This window comes from Macaca mulatta, chromosome 3 (assembly GCF_049350105.2).
Source record: "Macaca mulatta isolate MMU2019108-1 chromosome 3, T2T-MMU8v2.0, whole genome shotgun sequence".
NCBI classification, from domain to species: Eukaryota; Metazoa; Chordata; class Mammalia; order Primates; family Cercopithecidae; genus Macaca; species Macaca mulatta.
This window is the reverse complement of record NC_133408.1, coordinates 102006214-102031258: the sequence shown is the minus strand read 5'-3', so window position 1 is coordinate 102031258 and position 25045 is coordinate 102006214. Positions and strand designations below refer to the sequence as shown.

The 25045-nt window shown below is 42.5% G+C and overlaps 1 protein-coding gene across 5 annotated transcripts in view; it reads left to right on the top strand.

Moving 5' to 3' along the window:
- The window catches only part of SNX10 (sorting nexin 10), an 83868-nt gene that overhangs the window by 46350 nt on the left and 12473 nt on the right, over positions 1 to 25045 (top strand). For 3 of the 5 annotated variants that reach the window (NM_001266895.1, XM_077994798.1, XM_077994797.1), the window contains 2 exon segments: positions 10149 to 10195; positions 24475 to 24561. In NM_001266895.1, the coding sequence (NP_001253824.1) occupies positions 10172 to 10195; positions 24475 to 24561 (111 nt within the window). In that variant the 5' untranslated portion in view covers positions 10149 to 10171. 5 annotated transcript variants of the gene reach the window in all.

Below are 25045 nucleotides of genomic sequence, written 5' to 3'. Positions count from 1 at the left end.
CCCAGCAAATCTGGGAGGGCCCTGGCACCACCACAGATGTGTCCAGTGCAGAGCCAAGGGCATAGGTAATATTGAGAGCAGATATGGGAAAACTTGGCACATAACATTGAATTTAAAATAACCTCACAGATGGAATATTCTTAAGAGATGAAAGTAAGGAGTCAGTGATTTTTTTATTTGAATAGAAAAATAGCTGAACATGTGGGAGGAAATGAAACAGTGAAATTAACTTGATTGCTGTTTGTTTTTTGTGGGGAGGGAATAATAAAAGTAACAGAGCACGTTAGGTTTTACTTTCTTTTGAAAAACCTGTTTTGTTCTTAAACTTTAAAAGTAACAAATGCACTGTAATCTTTTGGGGAAATACAGAAAAAAAAAAAGGAAGTAAAAGTCAGTCATAATCCTACCACCCAGAAATGACCACTGTTAATTTTTAACTTTGTTGTGTATAAGCTCCAGTTCTTAAATAAATAAGAAAAATATATATGTACTTTAAAAAATAACTTAATATTACTGTTTGAGGCCGGGCATAGTGGCTCATGCCTTTAATCCCAACACTTTGAGAGGCTGAAGTGGGTGGATGACTTGAGGTCAAGAGTTCAAGACCAGCCTGGCCAATATGGTGAAACTCCGTCTCTACTAAAAATACAAAAAAAATTAGCCAGGCTTGGTGTGCACGCCTGTAGTCCCAACTACTGGGGAGGCTGAGGCAGGAAAATCCCTTGAACCTAGGAGGTGGAGGTTGCAGTGAGCTGAGATTGTGCCATAGCACTCCAGCCTGGGCGACAGAGCGAGACTGTCTCAAAAAATAACAACAAAAAATCAACAATACTGTTTGAACAGCCCCGATCATTTAATATTCTTTTATAACAATTTATAATGGCTATGATGTAGTCTGTTATGCAGATGGAACATAATTCATTTTTTTTTGACTCTGCTTATGGATGTTTAGGGTTCCATTTTCTTTGATTGTTTCTTAAAAAAACTACATTTTGAACATTCTTTCCTGTACAAATATTTTGCACATGTAGCACTGATTTTTTTTAGGTTGAGTTCCCAGAGGTCAAATTATTGAGTTAAAGAATATAAACAATTTATATTGTTGCTTTTGAAATATATGACCAAATTATCTTTCAGAAATATTGAAATAGCTCACATGCCTACCAACAGTAGTTAGTTCCCATTTCTCATGATCCTTGCCAGCAGTGGATATGATTAAATAAATTTCTAATTTTAAAGAAAAAAATACTGTACTTGTTTTTATTTGCACTTCTGTTAATAGCAAGATTAAACATTTAAGTAGATTATTGACCTTCTTTCAAAAACTTTATTTTTAATTGTGGTAAGAAACACATGAAATTTGCAGTCTTACCCATTTTTATTATTTTTTCACATGTACTAGTGTATAGATCTTACCAGTTTTTAAATGTACACTTCAGTAGCGTTAAGCGTATTCACATTGTTGTACCACAGATCTCTACATCTTTTTCATTCACAAACTGAAACTCTGTATCAGTACACAAGAATGTTCTATTTCCCCCTTAAATGCTCCATTTCCCCTTTCCTCTAGCCCTTGGCAACCACCATTCTACTTTCTGTCTCTATGAATTTAATTTCCTTGAAAACCTCATGTAACTGAAATAATAAAGGATTTGTCTTTTTATGATTGGATTATTTCATTTAGCATAATGTCCTTAAGGTTCATCCTCCTTTGTAGCATGTGGCAGAATTTCCTTCCTTTTTAAGGTTGAATGGGACCCATTGTATGGAGAGACCACGTTTTGCTCATCCATTACATTTCATTGATGGACACTTAGGTTACTTCCACCTCTTGGCTATTGTGAATAATACTGCTGTGGATGTGGACCCACAAATAGCTCTTTGAGAGCCTGCTTTCCGTTCTTTTGGATGGATATCTGGAAGTGGGATTCCTGGATCATGTGGTAGTTTTCTGTTTGTAATTTTTTGAGGAACGGCTATACTGTTTTCCGTAGCAGCTGCACCATTTTACATTGCTGCCAACAGAAGCGTTCTGATTTCTCCACATCCTCATCAGTGCTTTTTTGTTTTTTTTTTTGTTTTTTGTTTCTTGGATGTATCCTAACGTAGCTATCCTAATGGGTGTGAGTTGATTTCTCATTGTGGATTAGTGATGTTGAGCATGTTTTCATATGTTTATTGGCCATTTGCATGTCATCTTTGGAGAAATGTCTATCAATTTCTTTGTACTTTTTTTCTTTTTTTTTGGTGAGACAGAGTCTCACTCTGTCACCCAGGCTGGAGTGCAGTGGCATGATCTTGGCTCACTGCAACCTCTGCCTCCCTGGCCCAAGCAGCTCTCCCACACCAGCCTCCCGAGTGGCCGGGACTTCAGGCACGTGTTACCATGTCTGGCTAATTTTTGTGTATTTTGTAGAGGTGGAATTGTAACCTCCCAATGAGTTCACCTTGCCTGCTGCCTAGACAGCCAATTTATCAAGACGGGAATTGCAATGGCAAAAGAGTAATTTACACAGACCCCGCTGTGTGGGAGACCAGAGTTGTTGTTGTTTTATTTCTTTTCTTTTCTTTTTTTTTTTTTTTGAGACTGAGTCTCGCTCTGTTGTCCAGGCTGGAGTGCAGTGGTGCAATCTCTGTTCATGCCATTCTCCTGCCTCAGCCTCTCGAGTAGCTGGGACTACAGGCACCCACCACCACACCTGGCTAATTTTTTGTGTTTTTAGTAGAGACGGGGTTTCACCATATTAGCCAGGATGGTCTCGATCTCTGACCTTGTGATCTGCCAGCCTCGGCCTCCCAAAGTGCTGGGATTACAGGCGTGAGCCACCGCTCCCAGCTGGATCAGAGTTTTTAAAGACAATTTGGTAGGTAGGAGCTTAGGAAGTAGGGAGTGCTGATTGGTCAGGTCGGAGATGGAATCATAGCAGGGTCAAAATGAGGTTTTCTTGCTGTCTTCTGTGCCTGGGTGGGATGGCAGAACTGGTTGAGCCAGATTACTACTCTGGGTGGTATCAGCTGATCCTTCGAGTGCAGTTGCAGGGACTGCTAAATATCTAAAGCACAGATCTTAGGTTTTACAATAACTGTGTTATCCCCAGGAGCAATTTGGGAAGGTTCAGACCCTTGGAGCCAGAGACTACATGACCCCTAAATTGTAATTTCTAATCTTGTAGCTAGTTTGTTAGTCCTGCCAAGGCAGACTGGAACCCAGGCAAGAAAGGGGTCTTTTCGGGAAAGGGCTGTTATCAATTTTATTTCAGAGTCAAACCATGAATTGATTTCCTTCCCAGAGTTAGTTCAGCTTTATGCCCAGGAATGAACAAGGACATCTTAAGGATTATAAGCAAGATGGAGTCAGTTAGGTCTGATTTCTTTCACTGCCATAATTTCCTCAGTTATAATTTCGCAGAGTCGGTTTCAGGATTTCGCCATGCTGCCCAGATTGGTCTCAAACTTTGAGCTCAAGTGATCCTCCCACCTCAGCATCCCAAAGTGCTGGGATTACAGGCATGTGCCCGGTCTTGCATATTTTTTAAATCAGATTTTTTATTTGTACAAATTTATGGGGTTCAAGTGCAATTTTGTTACATGCCAGGTTGCACAGTGGTGAAGTCAGGCATTTAGGGTACAGGTAGTTTTCATTGTTGTTGTTGAGCTTGATCTTTTTTTTTTTTTTTTTTTTTAATAAACAGTTGGTTCTGAGACTTTGATCCTGTCAAAAGAAGAAGTTACAAAAAATTTTGTTTAAAAATTAAATTGGCTTTTATTAGTGATTCATGAATCAGGGAGCACCTGATCTAAAGATTTAGAAAAAGTCTTTGCCATTTTTATTTTAAATCATGATATGAACCATACTTGTTATTTCTTATTTCATCATTTGAAAAAATATGTGATCCTTTCTCTTCACCTAGATAGTCCACAAACTTTTGGTCAGTAGTTTACTTATCAGTGAGATCTCCCATAGGCATATAGACCAAGCCTACTATTGCAAATGTTTTGGCCTGTTGACCTCAGAAAGGTATTATTAAGATATAGTATGTAAGTATTGAAGGCACAGTAGTGGCTTGCTCTGTAGTGGGGGTCTGCAAACTACTGCCACCAGTTTTTGTAGATAAAGTTTAACTGGAACCCAACCATGTTCATTCAGTTAGGCATCTGTGAGTGCCTTTTCACTATGCACTGCAGACTTGAGTCAGAGGTGCAGAGACCCTGTGGCTTTCAAAGCCTCAAATATTTACCGTCTGACCCTCTACACAAAAAGATTGCCGAGTGGTGCTTTATAGAATTTTATCTTTGCTTCATAGACATTTTGCATTTTATAGAAAAAATATTCTAGGGTAGAAAATAGAAGAAGCTTTCTCCTCGAGTTTTTGGTTTGGGCAGATCTGTGTACCGTGCTCTCAGGGCAGTGGGGTTGTGAAGAGACACACAAGTCTCTTAGATGAGTCTTCAGAACTGCCATGTTTCCCAGGAAGGGGATAACCCATGTGTCTGCTGCTTGTGTGTATCCAGCTGTAATGTTGCCAGCAGGTTTGAGAAATCATTCCTGTTGTTTGATATGGTTGTGAGATTTTATCTTTTTTCATTTATTTTAGAGACAGAGTCTCACTGTGTTATCTAGGCTGGAGTGTAGTGGTGCAAATAGCTCACTGCAGCCTAACCTAGGCTGAAGGGATCCTCCCACCTTAGCCTCCTGAGTCATTAGGACTACAGGTGTGCACCACTATCCCTGGCTGATTTTTTGTTTTTAAATGAAAAGTTCAAATAATGTGGAAACCAAGCCACACCCAGCTTGATAGTGAGATTTAATAATTCTTGGAATGGGCAGGGTGCGGTGACTCATACCTGTTTTCGAGCACTTTGGGAGGCTGAGGCAAGAGGATGGCTTGAGGCCAGGAGTTTGAGACCAGCCTGGGCAACATAGGGATATCCTGTCTCTACAAAAATGTAAAAAATTAGGCAACGTGGCTTGTTCCTGTAGTCTCAGCTGCTAGGGAGGCTGAGGTGGGAGGATCACTTGAGCCTAGGAATCTGAGGCAATAGTGAGCTGTAATTGTGCCACTGCACACCAGCCTGAGTGACAGTGAGACCCGGTTTCTAAAAAAATGAAATAAAATAAAAATAATAATTCTTACAATGAAGGTAAGAGAGAAGGAGAATGGGTGGCCATCTAGGTGTGATGGGGGTTCTTCATTGGTGGAGGAGAGAGAGAATACTCTGGAGACAGCCTATCACCGGGAGGCAGATATCCAGACTTGGCATAACAGTATTTCAGTGAGACAAGAATTTTCTATGTGCATTTTTTTTTTGTTTTTTGAGATGGAGTCTCGCTCTGTTGACCAGGTCGGAATGCAGTGGCGCGATCTTGGCTTGCTGCAACCTTGGCTTCCCGGGTTCAAGCAGTTCTCCTGTCTCAGCCTCCCGAGTAGCTGTGTATGCCACCATGTCCGGCTAATTTTTGTATTCTCAGTAGAAACAGGGTTTCACCATATTGGTCAGGCTGGTCTTGAACTCCTGACCTCAAATGATCCACCTACTTCAGCCTCCCAAAGTGCTGGGAATACAGGCGTGAGCCACCACACCCAGCCCTCTATGTGCATTATTATGACAGACGCATAAGCTAGTCCGGGGAGTTTGGAAATCTATCTATACAAATCTAAAAATTTCCAACTCACCTAAAGGGCATAGTTTTGTCAGGGAGCAATTTCTTTCTTTTCTTTCTTCCTCCCTCCCTCCCTCCCTTCCTTCTTTCCTTTTGATGCAGTCTCGCTCTTGTTGCCAAGGCTGGAGTGCAATGGCACGATCTCGGCTCACTGCAATCTCCATCTCCGAAGTTCAAGTGATTCTCCTGCCTCAGCCTCCCGAGTAGCTGGGATTACAGGCATGCGCCACCACACCTGGCTGATTTTTGTATTTTTAGTAGAGACGGGGTTTCACCATGTTTGCCGGGCTGGTCTCAAACTCCTGACTTCAGGTGATCTGGCCACCTCAGCCTCCCAAAGTGTTGGGATTACAGGAGTAAGCCACTGCGCCTGGCCTCAGGGAGCAATTTTTGATTGGCAGCTTTAGTTTGCTAAATTATAGACAGTTGCCCTTTTATCTCAAACCATACAATTGTGCTATCATTGAATTTCCTTCTCCCCACCAGTAAATGCCATGGCAAGGTCTAGTACCAAATGATACTTTCTCTTGTGTTATAAAGGTAGCATCTTTTAATACATGTGAATTTGCTATTTATTTTACATGAAATAAAAATAATTTATGTCAAAATTATTATTTATTCTGAGAGCATTATGCTATTTACTGTATTTAAAATAATTATTACTTTAAAAACTTTAATGTGTTACTAGAAAAATTCAGACAATATGGAAGTGTATAGAGGTTAGAAAATGAAATGATCTCCCCCTGCCCACCACCATTTTCACTGTACAGATTTACAGTATTAGAGGTTGACCATGATAGTTCACTGTGATGTTTTGGAACAACTTGTTGAAACTGGTTAAAACTGCTTTCAACTTTCTCAAGTTTCCTGTTTTCTTTTTTATTTTATTTTACTTTTATATTTTGAGACAGGGTCTCACTGTCACCTAGGCTGGAGTGCAGTGGCATGATCATGGCTCACCACAGCCTTGACCTCCTGGGCTCAAGCAGCCCTCCCACCTCAGCCTCCCAAGTAGCTGGGACCACAGGCGCATGCTACCATGCCCAGCTAAGTTTTGTATTTTTTGTACAGACAGCATTTTGCCAGGTTATCCAGGCTGGTCTTGAACTCTTGGGCTCAAGTGATCTGCCCACCTCATCCTCCCAAAGTGCTGAGATTACAGGTGTGAGCCACTGGGGCCAGTTTCCTACTTCATAGTTGGACTTGGTCTATAGCATCTTAAAGTGGCCAATTTTCAGACTCCTATTAGATAGAAGTGCAAAGTTCTGCCTGGCTGGGAAAAGCTTAAGCCCTTTGGGGAAAATTAAGACCCCAACTTTGAACCATTTGTTCACATTACAGAGTCTTGGAGGCAGCTTGTGGCATTGGAAGGCCACCCTAGGGAAGCAGACTGGCTTTGGTTGCAGTGAAACTTGAGCTTTCACACTCTTTCATAGTGTGACCTTGGGCACCTTAACCCCTCTGACCTTCCGCTTTCTTACTTGGGAAGTGGGGATATTCAAATCCTCACAGGACAGTTGTGGAGTTTAATTACACAAGGAAACACAGCTATACCCTGTTGGAGAAATTCAGTCAAATAGGAGAGACAGAGGGTATCTAAACATCATGATGCAAGCGAGGTTAATGGCACCAGGGGACTGCACAGCACGCGGTTGTGTAACGGGGCAGAGAGCCTGGGAAGTGATTTCCTTGCAGAATCCTGGCAGAGGAGCGGGAGTTTGCTGGTGGCTGGAAAGGGTGAAAGTATGAGGGCAGAGGTTCAGCTGTGTGGAGCATGCGATGTGTGCGGGAATCATGGACAGATCCTGAGATGGTGGAACTCACCAGCTAACTTGGCTCTGGTGCAGGAATCCCATGATAACCGGACTTGAACCACTCCTCCTCCTGGCCTCCTCCCCTTGGCACGACCCAGGCCTTCTGTGTAGAGGGCCTTTTTTCTTTTGCTTTCCTGGCTATCTCACACCATCCTTTAGGCCTCAGCGGAAGTGCCATTTTCTCAGTAAACCCTCTCCACTCCCACTTAGTCCCTCCATTCTTTAAAATTTTGTTTTAAGTTGTAAAAAACACACGACCTAAAATGTATCATCTGGTCCGTTTTTAGGTGTACAGTTCAGTGGCGTGAAGGATGCTCACATTGTTGTGCAGTTGATCTCCTGAACTCTTTTCATCTTGCACAACTGAAGCTCTGTACTCACTCAGCTGCCCCCCACCCCCTCTCCCTCCCATACTTGGCAGCCACCCTTCTACTTTCTGTCTCTGAATTTTTTTTTTTTTTTTGAGATGGGGTCTGTCACTCAAGCTGGAGTACAGTAGCACAATCTCAGCTAACTGCAACTTTTGCCTCCCAGGCTCAAGTGATCCTTCTACCTCAGCCTCCTGAGGAGCTGGGACCACAGGCGTGCCACCATACCCGGATAAGTTTTTATTTGTGGTAGAGATGGGGTTTTGCCCTGTTGGCCGGGCTGGTGGTCTTGAACTCCTGACCTCAGGTAGGCGATCTGCTTGCCTTGGCCGACCAAAGTGCTGGGATTACAGGTGTGAGCCACCGCACCCGGCCTTTGCCTCTGAATGTGACTGCCCTTGGTACTTCATACAAGTGGAATCATACGGTGTCTGTCTTTATGTGACTGACTTATTTCATTTGGCCTATGTCCTCCAGGTTTAGCCCTGTTGTGTGTTTTTCCATTCCTATCACACGGCGTCCTTTCCTGTCATTTCCACGTTATAATTAGGAAGTCGCCTCAAAAGCTCCAAGCCTGCTGTGTACTCTACCGTGTGTCCCGCTTCCACCCCAGCTCATGGCACGTAGCGGGAGCTCCACGAAGAGTGACCGAACAGAATCTCCAGTTCCAACCCCAGTCTGTCTTTCCAACCTAATCTCCACCAGTCCCCTCTTGACTAGCTTCTTACAGCTGCGGCAATAAATTACCACAAACTTGATATTTGGAACCTCTTACAATTTGGGATGCTGGAAGTCCAAAATCCAGGTGGCAGCAGAGCCGTGCTCCCCTGCAGAGGCCCTAGGGGAGAATCCTGCCTTGCTTCTTGCAGCCCCAGGGGCTCTGTGGCTGGGGGCTGCATCCCTCTCCCTCCTCCGTCTTTGTCTTCGCATGTTCTTCTGTGTGTGTGTCTCCTCTCTTTGTCTTATATGGGCACTTGCCATCAGATTTAGGGTTCACTCCAGTCATCCAGGATGATCTTACCTTGAGATTCTTAACTTAATTATATCTGCAAAGACCCTTTTTTCAAATAAAGTCACATTCACAGGTTCTGTGGATCGGGACATGGACATATCTTTATGGCAGCCACGATTCCACGCGACTGCACCCTCTGAGAACCCTGTCCCCCAGCTGATCTGGCCTGGTCACAATCTCTGGACCATAGGGCACGCTTTTCACCAGGCTCTGTGGGTGGTGGTGTTGCTCCCTTGGAGGTCCTGCTTTTCTTCCTTGAACACTGAGATCCCCTGCTCTCTCCTTCCCTCTCATGTGTCCTCTGACTGCTCTAGGGGAAAGGGACGTTCTTGGAAAGCTTCCTGCTGCTGCCTGGGTGTGGCTCACTCTCCCCTTCCAGAGGCTCTGTGGGGTCTTTCGTCTGTACCTCCACAGGGCCCTGGAGGCAGAGCTTGTGTTCTTGCTTCCCTGTGTTCCCTATGGTGCCAGAAACATGAGTATAGAGACTCTGGGAATACGTGTGGGGGATAATATGGACCCGGAAGGTGGGTTCAGACACATACTAATATTATCAAAGTGAAGACAAATAGTAGACCTGCAGTCATAGTCGCCCTCAGTTGTAAGAATACGTATGTGTGGATATAGGCAGGGGATTTAAATTTGCCTTTTGTTTTTGGCAGGGAGCAGGTGTTAAATCTAATGAGCTTACATACCAAGTGGGTTTAAAGAACAATTGACAACCCCAGAGACATGCAGGGCCTGGTGTCAAAGGACAGGCTGGCTGCACTGCTCAGAAGCTCAGAGTCAAGGTCCTGACTTTCCCCCGCTGAGGGCCATGCCATCTCTCCTGTGACCTCTGGAATAATTTAAATGTCACAGGAAGGGTCTGGTCCCAGAAGGTTTGAGCTTCCAGTAAAAGCGTCAGGGCTGCCTCTGGTGGTGGATCTCTCTGGGCGTCTTTTCCAGCCAGCATCCCCCTGCGCATGGCTTCTGCTCCCTAGCATCTCTAGCTTCCTTCCTGATTTGCTAAGGCTCCAGCCTCCGCCTGACTGGCTGGCCTTGCAGTTTGAAGGTCTGTCGTCATCCAGCTGCCTTGGACTTGTTGGGGTCCAGACTCCTCATCCCTGGTGTGGACTGATGTGCACCTTGGTCCTGCCAACAGGAGAGGGCAGCGTGGGAGGAGCAGAGGCTCACGTGTCAGGGACTGTGGGGTGGGGGGCTCTGTCAGGGGATTTTGGTGGGAGGCCATGAGCGGCGGATCCACTCCAGTTTGGAGGTTGCAAATCACCCATTGTGGATATCTTATTTTTCAGATTGATCGTGTCCTGTGCTGAAGATGTTTCCGGAACAACAGAAAGAGGTATGTCATCACAAATCCAAAAATAAATAACCCACATGTTTTGACTCACACGGGTTAGTTCTTCATTCGCGAACCATAAACCCATGGGTTGCTAGAGGAGGTTTCATGAAATAACAAAGGCCCACCCTCCTGTACCTGTTCCTCCACTCCCACCACTGGTCCCTGCATGGCCTTCATTTTGGGTTCCAGTGACTCAGCTGTGGAGCACATTCCCACCCACAGCTCGTGACTCAGAATTCGCCCAGGCTCTGCCTCCCACCCCTTGCTTGGAGCCGTCTCCATCCAGTCTGCCTTCCTGCTTTTCTACTCCATTGACTCATCCCTGAATTCTCCTCCCTTCAGGTAGCAGCCCAGGGGAATTTCTGCCATTAGTTTCAGGTTTGCCCCACTTGTTGCCTGGGCTTGGTTTCATACAATACAGGCAAGACTGGCCCTTCTGCCTGCAGCCTGGCTTCCCAGGCCTCCATGCTAGCCCCCTGAGCCTCTCCCTGACTGGGAGGAGGGTAGGACAGCCATCATGCCAGCCCCAGCTGAGTGTCCCTCCTTTGGCAGTACCTGTTGCCCTGTCTGCTGTGGTGCAGTGCACATTATCACTTGGTGAGGCTGATGAAGTGGAGAAGCAGCACAGGGGCCTGTCTAGGGAGTGTGCACACATTTGCACACGAGTCACACATTCACACAGTAACATGGTCCTAGCTCACCGTGCCCAAGTTGAAAGCACAAAACAATTTATTTCAGAGAATCTTTCCAGAAAGTCCTTTGCTAGCTCTCACATCTTTAATTTCAGCCTTATCTTTGGCTTCAGGTTCTTCTCAGCAGTCCAGCCTGCTTGTATCCCTTAACTCTAGGCTGGGCTTCCCCGTTTTCAAAGGCAGTGTTTTGGTTTGTTTTTTAACTTTTAAAAATTGGGCTAGACGGGCATGGTGGCCTGTGCCTGTGGTCCTACGTACTCAGGAGGCTGAGGTGGGAGGATCCCTTGAGCCTGGGAGCCAGAGGTTGCAGTGAGCCAAGATCACGCCTCCGCACTTCAGCCCTGGCGACAGAGCAAGACCCTGTCTCAAACCAAAAACCAAAAACCAAAATAATTGTCTGTGGTGACTCACGCCTGTAATCCCAGCACTTTGGGAGGCCAACGTGGTTGGATTCCTTGAGGTCAGGAGTTTGAGAGCAGCCTGTCCAACATGGGGAAACCCCATCTCTACTAAAAATACCAAACTTAGCTGGGCGTAGTGGCACGCGTCTGTAGTTCCAGCTACTTGGGAGGCTGAGGCACAAGAATCTCTTGAACCTGGGAGGTGGAGGTTGCAATGAGCTGAGATCATGCCACTGCACTCCAGCCTGGGTGACAAAGCAAGACTCTGTCTCAGAAAAAAACACACAAAAAACGAAAAAAGACTGGGCTATAATATGTACAGTAAAATGCATAAAGTGTCCCAATCTTATGTATGTAGCTCAATGGATTTTTGTTTTTTTGTTTTAATAGAGACAGGGTCTCTCCTTGTTGCCTAGATTGGTCTCGAACTTCTGGCTTTAAGTGATCCTCCTGCCTCAGCCTCCTAAAGAGCTGGGATTACAGGCATGAGCCACTGAGCATGACCTAAATGGATTTTTATATACCTGTGTAACTACCACTCAGATCAAAGTATAGATGTTTCTGGCTCCCCAGAAGGTACCCCGTGCCCCTTTCCAGTCAGTCCCCCTCACTTCCACCCCTAGAGGGACCTTACACAATACCTATACCAGGCATGCTTTTTTCCATCTCATTTTAAGTGATACTGAGACCAAGCTGCTTGCTCCGGGAAATACCCGCCCATGAAGTTAATGAAACTGCAAGGTTAAGGGCATAGTTGCCTCAGGATTGCCCTCGCCTCCAACACCAGTTGCAAGTTTGGGGCTTTCGTGAACCACCTTCAAGTTTAATAATTCACAAGAAAAACTCACAGAACTCAAGAGCTGTTAACCTCACAGATGCTGCTTGTTATAGAGAAAGAACACAAACGAGAACCAGCCAAAGCAAGAGCTGGACGCACGGGCAGTCAGGTGGGGTCCAAGGGCAGAGCTTCTGGTCATCCTCCTGAAGGAGTCACGGGCGGAGTTATCCTCCCAGCACCCATGTGTGACAGTGTGCAGAGTCACTTGGTGTAGCTAGAATGATCGCCTGGCTTCAAATCCATTGCTCTTAGAACAAAGTCAAAACCACCTGCATGTGGTGTCTAGCACTCTACAGGATCCAAACCTTTCTCCAGACTTCTTTCCTGTGCCCCACCTGCCACTCCAGTGCACTTCTTCTTCCTTATTTCAGAGCTTATTTTAGAGCCTTGAATGTTCCATGCACTCTGACCCCCATGGACTTTTACAGATGTTTTTTTCCACTGCCTGGAATGATCTTTTCCCCTAGCCTTCATACTGTGTTGACTGGCTGACTTCTCCTTATCCTTCAGGCATCAGCTTAGAAGTCAAGAAGAAACTTTCTAAACCTTTAACTGTAAAAGATATTTTCATCTAATCACCTCCCAGCAGTATCCTGTAGTCAATGCCAGTTAGGAATAGAGAAGGTTTAGGTCAAGCCTTTCAGTACCTAGTGTCTGGTTGTTTAGTGGAAAGTAATTCAGGTTCCACCTAATCGAATATGTAAGGACCAAATGCAGTATGACTGATTGTTTTGGAATCTAGACCAAGGGTACACTGAGTATGGAAGCACTTTCCTCTCAGCACCCACTGCAAACATTACTAATTAATATGAGGTTGGCACGTGAATTGAGATTTATTTACCATTCTTGTAACAAGATTCATACAGCCTGGGAGTGACATCTTGGTTCTATCTAAGTGGTAGTACTCACCTTAAATTTTAGTTTTGTTTTTTTCTTTTACACATTTTGGGGGTGAGGAATCAAATGTAGTCTCTCTTGTTAAAACAGCTTTATGACTGTAATAAATCTAGAAAGAGGAGAAAAGGGAGTGAGAATCTCCCTTGTTAGTTAAACATGTTCCATTTGCACAGTGGTTTGAATTCCCAGGAGAGCAGTATCCGAGCTGATGGATCTTCTCCATAAAAAGGCCTTGGCATTGGGCCATTGTGAAATTAAAATGAATTCAGATTCATTCATGCATGCAACTTTAATTTACAATTAAAATATTATGGTTACATATTTTAATAAGAATAATTAGATGGACCCAACTGAATCAACTCTTCTGTTTAATGAGACAGAACCCAGACTCCAAATGGAAAGGCAGGTGGCTGTGACAGGAAACGCATTTCAGACAGTGTCTTTTGTGGAGCTAGGCATTTTTGTTCTTTTTATATTCGAATGTCCAGAGTGAGCTGTTTGATTTTTCTGTACTACTCAGGATGCTTGCCTCAGCCTTGCTGAACTCATCTTGTCGGGTGTATGAGTGAGCATTTGATCCAGCTGCACACAGTCCCTTTCATGGAGTCAGACATTCTTGCCCAAGCACCTGCTCCCTCCTCCATAAGGGCACTGGGCTCTTTCCTTGGCACAGGGCTCAGTTGGTGTAACTAGACTGTTCCTCCCTGTGTGATGTGACCTGAAGTGTGGGCTGAAACAACCCTTTTGAATGTATGTGTGCATGCATGCATATCTCCCCTGCTTTCCTGGATCATGATGGCTGCATTCGACTTTTAGAGATTTATCCCTTTAGGATAAGTGCTTTTCCCCTTCCCAAATGCACATACTTCATACTAGGTATAACAGCAGCTTCTGGACAACTACCAGTTATTGACATTTTAGCGATGATACATCCATCAGTTCTTTGGCAGGGGATATCCTGAGTAGGGCAGGCCGAAGTGGGCCCTGGAGAGTTGCACAAACCATGAGGACTCAACCACTGAGGGAGGAGATGGGGCACTATGGGGAGAGCCAGCAGGGAGGGATGTGTTGCCATTTTGGATGAGCAGCCCCTAAGGTTAATATTAATATGTCCAAGATACGCTTATGCTGACCCATGGTCATATTCTGGACTTGCTCTAGGAAAGCATGTTTTTGATATTGGGAAACTGACTGGAAACTGACTGGGCTGGAACTGATGATATCATTAACAAATAAATAATATTATCTAGGATCCTGTGATTCTGGGTACTTTGATGGGAAGCAACAAGACAGAACATTTTCCCACTCCCCAACACCTAAATTTGTTGTTCCTCTCTCCCTCGTTTCTTCTTTCTCCCTTTTTTCCCCTCCAATGCCCCACCTCCATTTTTCTCAGTCTCTATTATACTCAGTTACTAGGTGTTCCTATTTGAAAAAATAGTTAGGTTTCTATAAGAGGCAATTTACAGTCTTCTGTAAGCAAAGACAGGCAGCTGGGAATATTGTCTTCACACATACACACCAGGTTTCCGAGAAGGCTGCTATCATTCTGAGCACTACATTTGTGTTATAGTTACTGTGAGGACTCTGGTATTTTTTTCTGAGCCTGTCCCAGAGAAAGATCTTCCTTCCTTTTTTTTTTTTTTTTTCTTAACTCTTCTTCCAGATTTTAAAATAATTGTTCACTGCAGAACATTTTTGGAAAAGTATACAGGAAAAAATAAAACTTTGAGCTATTTCTTTCTAGTCTTTTTCTATACATATGTATATGTCATTTTTAGAAAATTGAGATCATACAGAATTTATAGTTTAATATCTCACTCTTCCAGCTTAGTGTTCTAACACATTTCAAGAAATACTTCACCAGCTGTTTAAATTAGAAGTGTCTTAGAAAAGGAAAGAATTAGTAAACATAAATTCATCTTCACATTTGTTAAGAAATGAAAAAAGAGTAACTTTACAGTGAAGAAATGGGACAAACACTTCCTCAGCCAGGTGATCACTGTTAACACTCACAGTGATGTTATGTTGATAGCATGTACCCTGGAAATGATAAAAATGGCATTTTACCTTTTGAAATAGGTAGCTTTCCTTCTGAAAACCTGTAACACCAATCTAATAATGAGACAAACATGAGACAAATCCCAATTAGAGACATTCTGCAAAATACCTACCAGGGCTTCTCAAATTGTCAAGGTCATGAAAAATAAGGAACGCCTGAGAAACTGTCACAGCCAAGAGGAGCCCAGGGAAACACAATGACTAAATATAATGTATCTCAGGTGGGATCTTGGAACAGATAAATGACATTAGGTGAAAATTAAATCAATCTTTTTTTTTTTTTTGAGAACGAGTCTTGCCCTGTCGCCCAGTCTAGAGTGCAGTGGCGCAATCTGGGCTCCCTGCAAGCTCCGCCTCCCAGGTTCATGCCATTCTCCTGCCTCAGCCTCCTGAGTAGCTGGGACTACAGGCGCCTGCCACCATGCCCGGCTAATTTTTTGTATTTTTAGTAGAGACGGGGTTTCACTGTGTTAGCCAGAATGGTCATGATCTCCTGACCTCGTGAGTGATCTGCCTGCCTCAACCTCCCAAAGTGCTGGGATTACAGGCGTGAGCCACCGTGCCCAACCAGCAATCTTAATGAAGTATGGACTTCAGTTAATAATAACATGTCAGTGTTGATTAATGAATTGTTACAAATGCAGCATGCTGATATAAAATGTTAATAATAGGGGAAGCTGGGTGTAGGATGTATAGGACCACTCTGTACTATTTTCATAATTTCTCTATATCTAAAACTGTTTAAAATAAAAGGTTTATATTAAAACAAGTATCATTGACATATATATGCTCGCATAAAAAGATTTCTGAAAGACTGTACAGTGAACAAACCAATAAACAAAATAGTATTTATAAATGTAGGTTACGCTCCCGTTTGTGTTAAAAAATTGCACAAAGCTTGGTGTGTTGGTGCATGCATGTAATTCCAGCAACTTGGCCAAGGCGGGAAGATCACTTGAGCCCAGGAGTTCGAGGCTGCAGTGAGCGATCGTGAATAGCCACTGCATTCCACCCTGTGCAACGGAGTGAGACCTCGCCTCTTAAATCCCCGAAACAAAAAAATACTCACGGTAGAGATGATAATATAATGAACCCCCATGTATGTACCTACCAACCAGCTTCAACAGTTTACTAACTCATTATTAACTCATAACCAAGCTGTATCCCCACCCCACCTATTTCCTCCTGCTACCACAGTCAATTATTTGGAAACAAATTCTAGGTATTATATAATTTCATCTGTAAATATTTCAGTAGGCATTTCTAACAAATGACCTTTTTAAAAAATGAACCATATTATCACATGTTAAATAATTAAACAATTCCTTCATATCATCAAATATTCAATGTGCAAATTACCTTGATTATTTTGAAAAAAATTATATACTTGGTTATTCTAATTCTCTATTTAATTAGGATTCAGATAAGGACCACACATTACATTTGGTTGATACATTGTTTAAAGTCTTTAATTCTCTTTTTTCCCCCTTTTGCAATTTATCTGTGGAAGAAATTGCATCTTTTGCCTTGTAAAGATTTTCACATTCTCGATTTTGCTGATTGCATCCTTGTGGATGCCAATTATTTCTTACCGCAGAAGAGGAGGTTTTTTGTTTTTTGTTTTTTTTCCTGCACTTTTCCTAATGTGTTACAGGATATGAAAAGGTAACTCTCACTGATTTGGGATACTGCTTGTGTAAAGAAACTTGAAACATTGTGAACTATTATAAGTCCTGTAAAAGGCAGGTCTAGCTAAATCTCTCCACAGTTGTTTATCCTGAAGTAATAAAAGCTTTTCAAAAAGTCATCATTCAGTACCACCAGAGGATGGTATTTAAACATACTCCATGCTGTAGAGTGGCAAGTAATATCCCTTGTCCTATGTCTCTTAAGTTATTTGTTACAGCTGTTGTTAGGAAATAAAGGAAGGTTACTTGATATATTCCTTCTGCCTTTCTATTTTGTTATTTGTAAAGAATATAGTATAAGAAATGTGCTAGATTTTAGTTGTGAGATTGTTATATAGGGGTCCTGAATAGCACTCCGGTGATTAACACACTGGTAAATTCTTTTTTTTTTTTTTTTTTTTTTGAGTCAGAGTCTTGCTCTGTCGGCCAGGCTGGAGTGCCGTGGCACGATCTTGGCTTGCTGCAACCTCCGCCTCCCAGACTCAAGCAATTCTCCTGCCTCAGTCTCCCAAGTAGTTGGGATTACAGGTGTGTGCCACCACACTTGGCTAATTTTTGTATTTTTAGTAGAGACGGTGTTTCACCATGTTGGCCAGGCTGGTCTCAAACTCCTGACCTCAGGCAATCCACCTGCCGTGGCCTCCCAAAGTGCTGGGATTACAGGCATGAGCCATCACACCCAGCCCACCCTGGTAAATTCTATAACCATTAGTTCTATGGAAAAGTACCTAGCGCATTGTTGGTATACAATGTATTTTAAGTGAATGAATGAATAGTTTAAATACATGAACATGTAAAACATTACTTTGAAATAGGAAAAAAAATGTCCTAAGAAGGAAGAACAAACTGAGACAAGTTTGCATTTTTATGGTAGAAAATTCTCATCAAAGCTATGAAAAATTAATATTCACTTAACGCCTAGATGTTCTGCTTTATTAGCTTTCGTCTTGTGTGATCTTTCTGTAATCTAAGTAAATTTTTTTTTTTTTTTTTTGAGACGGAGTCTCACTCTGTCGCCCAGGCTGGACTGCAGTGGCCAGATCTCAGCTCACTGCAAGCTCCGCCTCCCAGGTTTACGCCATTCTCCTGCCTCAGCCTCCCGAGTAGCTGGGACTACAGGCGCCCACCACCTCGCCCGGCTAGTTTTTTTTTTTTTTGTATTTTTTAGTAGAGACGGGGTTTCACCATGTTAGCCAGGATGGTCTCGATCTCCTGACCTTGTTATCTGCCCGTCTCAGCCTCCCAAAGTGCTGGGATTACAGGCTTGAGCCACCGCGCCCAGCCTCTAAGTAAATATTTTTACAGTTAACACCTACTCATCTTTACTGTGCTACAAAGATTCAAACTAAGCTATGATGGAAAATTTTAAAAAACACACCTATCACAATGGCTAAAATAAAAAATAGTGGTAATCCCCCTAGAAACTGTAATAGGTATGTATGATATATCATTGTGGGGTTAATTATATTTCCCTAGTGGTTAATGATGTTGAACATCTTTCCTCGTGCTTGTTTGCCATCTGAATGCCCTATTTGGGTGAAATGCCTCTTCATGTCTTTTGCCTGTTTTCTAATTAAATTCTATTTTGTAAATATTGAGTTTTTAGAGTGAGTGAATGAGTGTTTTGAGACAGGGTCTCGCTTGCTGAGGCTGGAGTGCAGTGGCGCAATCTCAGCTCACTGCAACCTCCCACCCATCTGCCAGGGTCAAGCAATCCTCCCACCTCAGCTTCCTGAGTAACTGGGACTACAGGTGTGAGCCAGTACACTCAGCTAATTTTTAAATAATTTTTAAATGTTTCATAGAGATGGGGTTTCACCATGTCGCCCAGGCTGGTCTTGAAACTCCTGAGCTCAGGTGATCCTCCCACCTTGGCCTCCCAAAGTGCTGGGATTACAGGAGAGAGCCACCTCGCCTGTCTGAGAGTTTTTTTTTTTTTTTTTTTTTTTAATGTATTCTAGATGCAAGTCCTTTATGGGATGTGTAATTTGCAAATATTTCTTCAGTCTGTAATTTGCTCTTTTAACGTTTTTCACAGTGTCTTTTGCAGAACAAAGATTTTTAGCTTGGTGAAGCCTAACTGATCACTTTTTCCTTATGTGAATTGCCCTTTTGAGATCAAGTCTAAGAACTCTTCTCCTGGTCCTAGGCTGCAAGATTTTTTTTTTTTTTTTTTTTAGATGGATTCTCGCTCTGTTGCCCAGGCTGGAGTGCAGTGGCGTGATTTCGGCTCACTGCAAGCTCCGCCTCCCAGGTCCACGCCATTCTCCTGCCTCAGCCTCCAGAGTAGCTGGGACTACACGCCTGGCTAATTTTTTGTATTTTTTAGTAGAGATGGGGTATCACTGTGTTAGCCAGGATGGTCTCGATCTCCTGACCTCATGATCCGCCCGCCTCGGCCTCCCAAAGTGCTGGGATTACAGGCATCAGCCACTGTGCCCGGCCTGATGTTTTTTTTTTTTCTAAAAGTTTTCTCTGATGTTTTATGTTTGACATTTACATCTGTGGTTTGGTTAGTGTTGATTTTTGTATGAGGTGCAAGCTTTAGGTTGAGGTTCATCTCTTGGCCTATGGATGTCCAGTTGTTCCATAACCATTTCTTGAGAGGCTTTTCCTTCTCCTTTGAATTGTTTTTGCACCTTTGTCAAAAATCAGGTGGGCATATTTGTGTAGGTCTCTCTCTGGGTTTTCTGTTCTCTTTCATTGATCTACTGTGTCTGTCCCTCTAGGACTCCATTGTCTTGCTACTGTAGCCTTAACATTGGGAAGAAGGCTTCCTCCCACTTTATTCTTTTTCAAAAAACTCTTGGCTATTCTAAGACATTTCCCTTTCCATATAAATTTTAGAATAAGCCCATTTATGTCTTCAAAAAAAATCTTGCTGATATTTTTTATAGGAATTGTGTTAAACCTACAGATCAATTTTGGGCAAATTTATCTCTTAATTATGTTGGGTCTTCCAATTTGTGAACATAGTATGTCTCTGCTTTGATGCCTTTCAATAGCATCTTATGATTTTCAGCATAGAGGACCTCTGCCTTTTAAAAGATCTTACTTGTAAATCAGTTGGTTAATTCTGAAACATTTAATATGCACTTAGTACGTGCTAGTACCATGCTTGGTGCTAGAAATACAAAAATGAAATACAAAGCTTTGAGAAGCCAGAAGGACAGAGTTTGAGAAGAGCATGTTGTCTGAACTGGTATTTTAGCTAATAAAAGTAGAAAAAACTTCCCCCTCCAAAACAATACAATTACAGTGAAATTGGAAATTGCCTAATATTTATTATTACTAAAAGAATCACTAGATAGAACATGTTTTAGAGTACAGTCTTTGGAAGAAGGCAGATGTGAGTTTGCGACTTAGCTCAGACTGGTCATTTGACTTTGGGCCAGTTGCTTAAGCTTTAGAAGCCTCATTTAAAATATCTGTAGAGTAGGATGAGAATATACTGAGCTCTGAGGGTTGTTGTAAAGATTGAAGAAAACATTTGTGAAACAGTACAAAGCACGGCACATGTCGAGTGCCCTGGTACAATACAATACAGTTATTGTTATTATTAGTTTCATCTCACATAAGGGCTAAGGAAAAAAAAAGACAGGGTAGAAGTGGATAATGGTCAAACCTGGGGTGTGGGGATGGGGGAAAAACAGGGAAATTGAAATCAAAGGGTGATTATTATAGGATAACACAGGAATTAGATCTTCAAAGAGTCTAGGAGTCTTTCTTTAGAAGTCTGTTTTCACATGGAGAACAGTAGGGACAGTTAGTCTAAATTTTTAATTCCACTCTGCCTGGCTTTTTCCTACTACATATAGTCGTTAGGCCCAAGAAGTCATTAAAGTGTTTAATAAGGTTATTAAATTGACTAACTGCAGCTGCTGAAGCAATTTTCCTAGGAAATCCATATGATTCTAGGTAAGGGGCTGTGGAACTGTCCTCTGTGGCTGACAGCCTGTCAACATTCCTTTGAAGGATGGCGGGCAATGTCATGAGGGATGCGTCTAATTAAGAGATTAGAGGTGAACCTTGGCTTCCTGGGTGTGCTATTTGTAGCTGAGAGTATGGGGAAACTTCACTAATTCCTACTAATTGCAGAGTGGGGGAGGAGGAGACCCATGTGAATTATAGAATATTTTAAAATAAATGTACTTTTATTACTTTCGAGTACATATTTTAGCTCCAACTAGGCTAACAAATTGTTGCCTGGTACAAGTCTTAGGGGACTAAGTTACTGAAGCTATCAGAAGGATTTTCAATTATTTCTATGTAAATAGGTGCTTCTGGGTTCTTTAGGGTGCTAGAAAACAGTTTGTTCTACCAGATCTTAAACATTGCTCTTGTATCCCTATGCTGTTAATTGGCACATCCTTAGAGGAAGGGCTTTGTTAAATAAAATAAACTTTAGACCAGCTGCTAAATAACTTACCATTAATTCATGGAGCCCAAGAATCCAAGTAGATGAGGTTTTAATTTCAAGTGAAGTTTGATTTTCCTTTCCTGAAGGCAGTTTGTTTATTCCTGCAGGCATTTATTTATTCATTAAATGATACTAATGGAATGCATTGGATGTATCAGGCATTCAAGTCTTACAAGACAGCCTAAGCTGCCCTACAGGAGCTTAGCATCTGCTAGAGGAGGCCTACAGGTAATTACAATACAGCACAGTAGGACATGGTGAGTAGGGACTACGCCCAAGGCAATCCCAGAGACGTTAGGGGCTCAGAGGAGGGTCAAATAAGTCAGACTGGGTGAATCCGAGAAGGGTTGCCAGAAAAAGTGGGGACCAAGTTGCATTTGAAGAATGAATTGGAGTTGGCAAAAAACAGTAGAAGAAAAGAGAAGATTAAAAAAAAAGAGAGAGAGAAGATAAAAAAAAAAAGAGAAGATTAAAAACAAACAAACAAACAAACAAACAAACAAAAAAAAAAACGGGCAGTAGGGTGGCCTAGCAGTCCAGGCAGAGAGAACAGCTTGGTCGAAGGCTGAAAGTGTGAAGTGGCGTGTTGCTTAGGGGGACCTATGCTTAGCCTTTGAAAATAAGCAGAGTGAAAATCATGAAAGGCTGTATTGTGCTAGTTTAGGAGTTTGAACTTGAAGGTTATGGGGCAGCCTTTGAAGGATTTTCAGCAGGAAAGCAACATCATCAGATATGTGTTTTGGAGCCCTTCTTGTCTTCATGTGGGGAATGCACTGGATATGGGCCCAGATATAAATTAGCAGTTCTTGCATTAATGTTGGGCTAGAGGTCCTTAAACCAAGGCAGTAGCAGAGGGAATAGTTGTGAGTGGTTCCAAGGAGAATGACTCTGAAGGACTTGGTCTGTGTGGATTTGGGGAATGAGTCAAACAGAGGGGTCTGGGAGAACTGGATTTCTAGCTGGGGTTGGTGGGAGATGCTCTTCACTGAGAAGGGGAGCAGGATGATGTGGGAAGGGTATGGGCACGGCGTGCTCAAGGGACTTTTAGGTGGATCAGGCTAGAGGCTGGATCCATGGGAGAGGTGCCTGGACTGGGATGGAGCTTTGGATGGGGACCATCAGCCCATGCGAGGAGGTTGAATGTGTTTGGATGAGGTCACCCTAGAATTGCAATAGTGTGCAAAGAACAACGGCCTGGGATGGCATTCAGGCACAGAAACATTTCAGGGAGCGGAGAAGAAGAAGTTTGCCATCCACAAGAGAATAGTGATATTTAGCACTCCAAGTTAAGTATTTTCAGGATTGAAAAAATATGTGGAGTCTTAGTGCTGCAATGAATTTTGAGTGTGCATTTAAAATTTTAAGAGACACACACACATACACAGTGACAAGAGATGGAGGTGAAAAGCATAGACCAAGAGCAAAGTATCTGGATTTTTGCTTCTGTTTCCATCCCTGGGCAGAATCTGCTTTATCACACTGTGATTAGGGAATATTATGGATACTTTGGTTTAAAAATGGTCTTTTAGTCCCTCTTGTAATTTAGAATATGCTTTTAAGAAATGATGGTTGTCTCTTAATGCACATGAAAAAAAAATAAAGAAATAGAGAAGAAGAAATAATGGCCAGGGCACAGTGGCTCATACCTGTAATCCCAGCACTTTGGGAGGCTGAGGCAGGAGTGTTGCTTGAGCCTAGGAGTTTGGAATCAGCCTTGGCAACATAACGAGACCCTGTCTCTACAAAAAATTAAAAAATTAGCTGGGCATAGTGGCACCCGCCTATAGTCCAGCTACTGGGGGTGAGATTGGCTAAGGTAGGAGGATCATTTTAGCCCTGGAGCTTGAGGCTGCAGTGAGCCAAGATCGTACCACTGCACTCCAGTCTGGGTGACAGAGTGAGACCCTATCTCAAAAATCAGAAAAAAGAAAAGAAATAATGGCCAAAGAGCATCACTATAGGGTTATCTTGTTCCTTTTTTTTTTTTTGAGACGGAGTCTTGCTCTGTCGCCAGGCTGGAGTGCAGTGACGCAATCTCGATTCACTGCAACCTCTGCATCCTGGGTTCAAGTGATTCTCCTGCCTCAGCCTCATGAGTAGCTGGGACTACAGGCACGCGCCACCACACCCAGCTAATTTTAGTAGTTTTAGTAGAGATAAGGTTTCACCATGTTGGCCAGGATAGTCTCAATCTCTTGACCTTGTGATCCGCCCGCCTTGGCCTCCCAAAGTGCTGGGATTACAGGCGCGAGCCACTGCACCCGGCCTATTGTTTTAAATTTTACCCCAAGTTTTCTATTCTTATTATCTTTATAAAAGAACAAAATTATCTACTGTACATGACTTTTAATATCCCTAATTTCTATGTATAACACAAAGATTATGAAGATGAAATGATTTAATGTAGGGGAAATGTATTTTAAAAATAGAAAAGTATTATGTAAAATAAGGTGTTCCTCTTTCTGTTAATAAGTTGTTATTGCTTATTCTCATGTGGCTGGGATGTATGCACAAAGTCAACTTCAACCCTCTTTGCTTACTTTTCCCATGACCTTTGGTATCCTTTCTTTTTCTTCTTTTGAGACAGGGTCTTGCTCTTTTGCCCAGACTGGGGTGCAGGGGCACAATCAAGGCTCACTGCAGCCTTGACCTCCTAGGCTCAAGTGATCCACCCTCCTCAGCCTTCTGAGTAGCTGGGACCACAGGCGTGCACCAGCGCGCCTGACTAATTTTGTATTTTTTGTAGAGATGGGGTTTCGCCATGTTGCCCAGGCTGGTCTCAAACTCCTGGGCTCAAGAGATCCTTCCAAAGTGCTGGGATTACAGGTGTGAGCTGCCATGCTTGGCCTGGTGCCCTTTCTTATTTGTGTCCTAATAAGCAACTTACCCAGAAGGGCCCATTGTTTCAGTTTGGAGAGATGAAGAAAGTAAGAAATGATCACTTTTTAAATTTGAAAAAAACCTGGACCAATTTTTTATGATTAAAAATTAAAAGTCAGTTTTACAGTATACTTTGTCTTCAGATAACCAGTAAAACTATCCAGAAGTGCTCCCACCTCAGTTTTGCATTATTTAAAAAATTCCGTTATGTGGCAAAAGTGTTTTCTGGATTTGCTCGTGGTGCCTGATTCATTAACTTTACTTCTTGTTTTTTAAAATATTACAAGTACCACATTGGTTAAAGCTCATTTCAGTTTTGTTTTAGTGCAGTCATTTGCTCAGTTCTTTCCAGTCCTACTTGCACTTCTGAAGGATAATTCTTTGTTTATGATGCCATTACAGGAATTTGTAAGTGTCTGGGTTCGAGATCCTAGGATTCAGAAGGAGGACTTCTGGCATTCTTACATTGACTATGAGATATGTATTCATGTAAGTATGAAGTCAGTAGAAATAGTAATTTTGAGGGACTTTTATGGGATACATTTTATGGGATAAAGTTGACACTTGTAAAAGTTTTTCTGATTCAAAAAACTGAATTTGAATGATTACAATTAATGCTTTTATCTTACATGAACTAGTAAGATGGTTCCTAAAGTTGAAAAATTACTTATTTGAATCCCTTATTGTTCCTTTGTTAATATTAATATTTTAATGTTTATTGCCTTCACATACGAAGATGCGCATGCATCTAAAATGCACGGGTAAAGAGTACTTATAGCTCATTAATGGCACTTCTTATGATCTGCTATAGCATATTTCTGAATCATATGATGCCTGATAACCTTCAAGTTTGAGAGGATATAGAGTTCTTTGGAAAAAGAGATGTGTGGTGTTTTATATATAGAATCAGAAGGTGGGAAATGGATATGTGCAATTATTGTGATTAATTTGTCTAGAATCTGAGTAATTAATG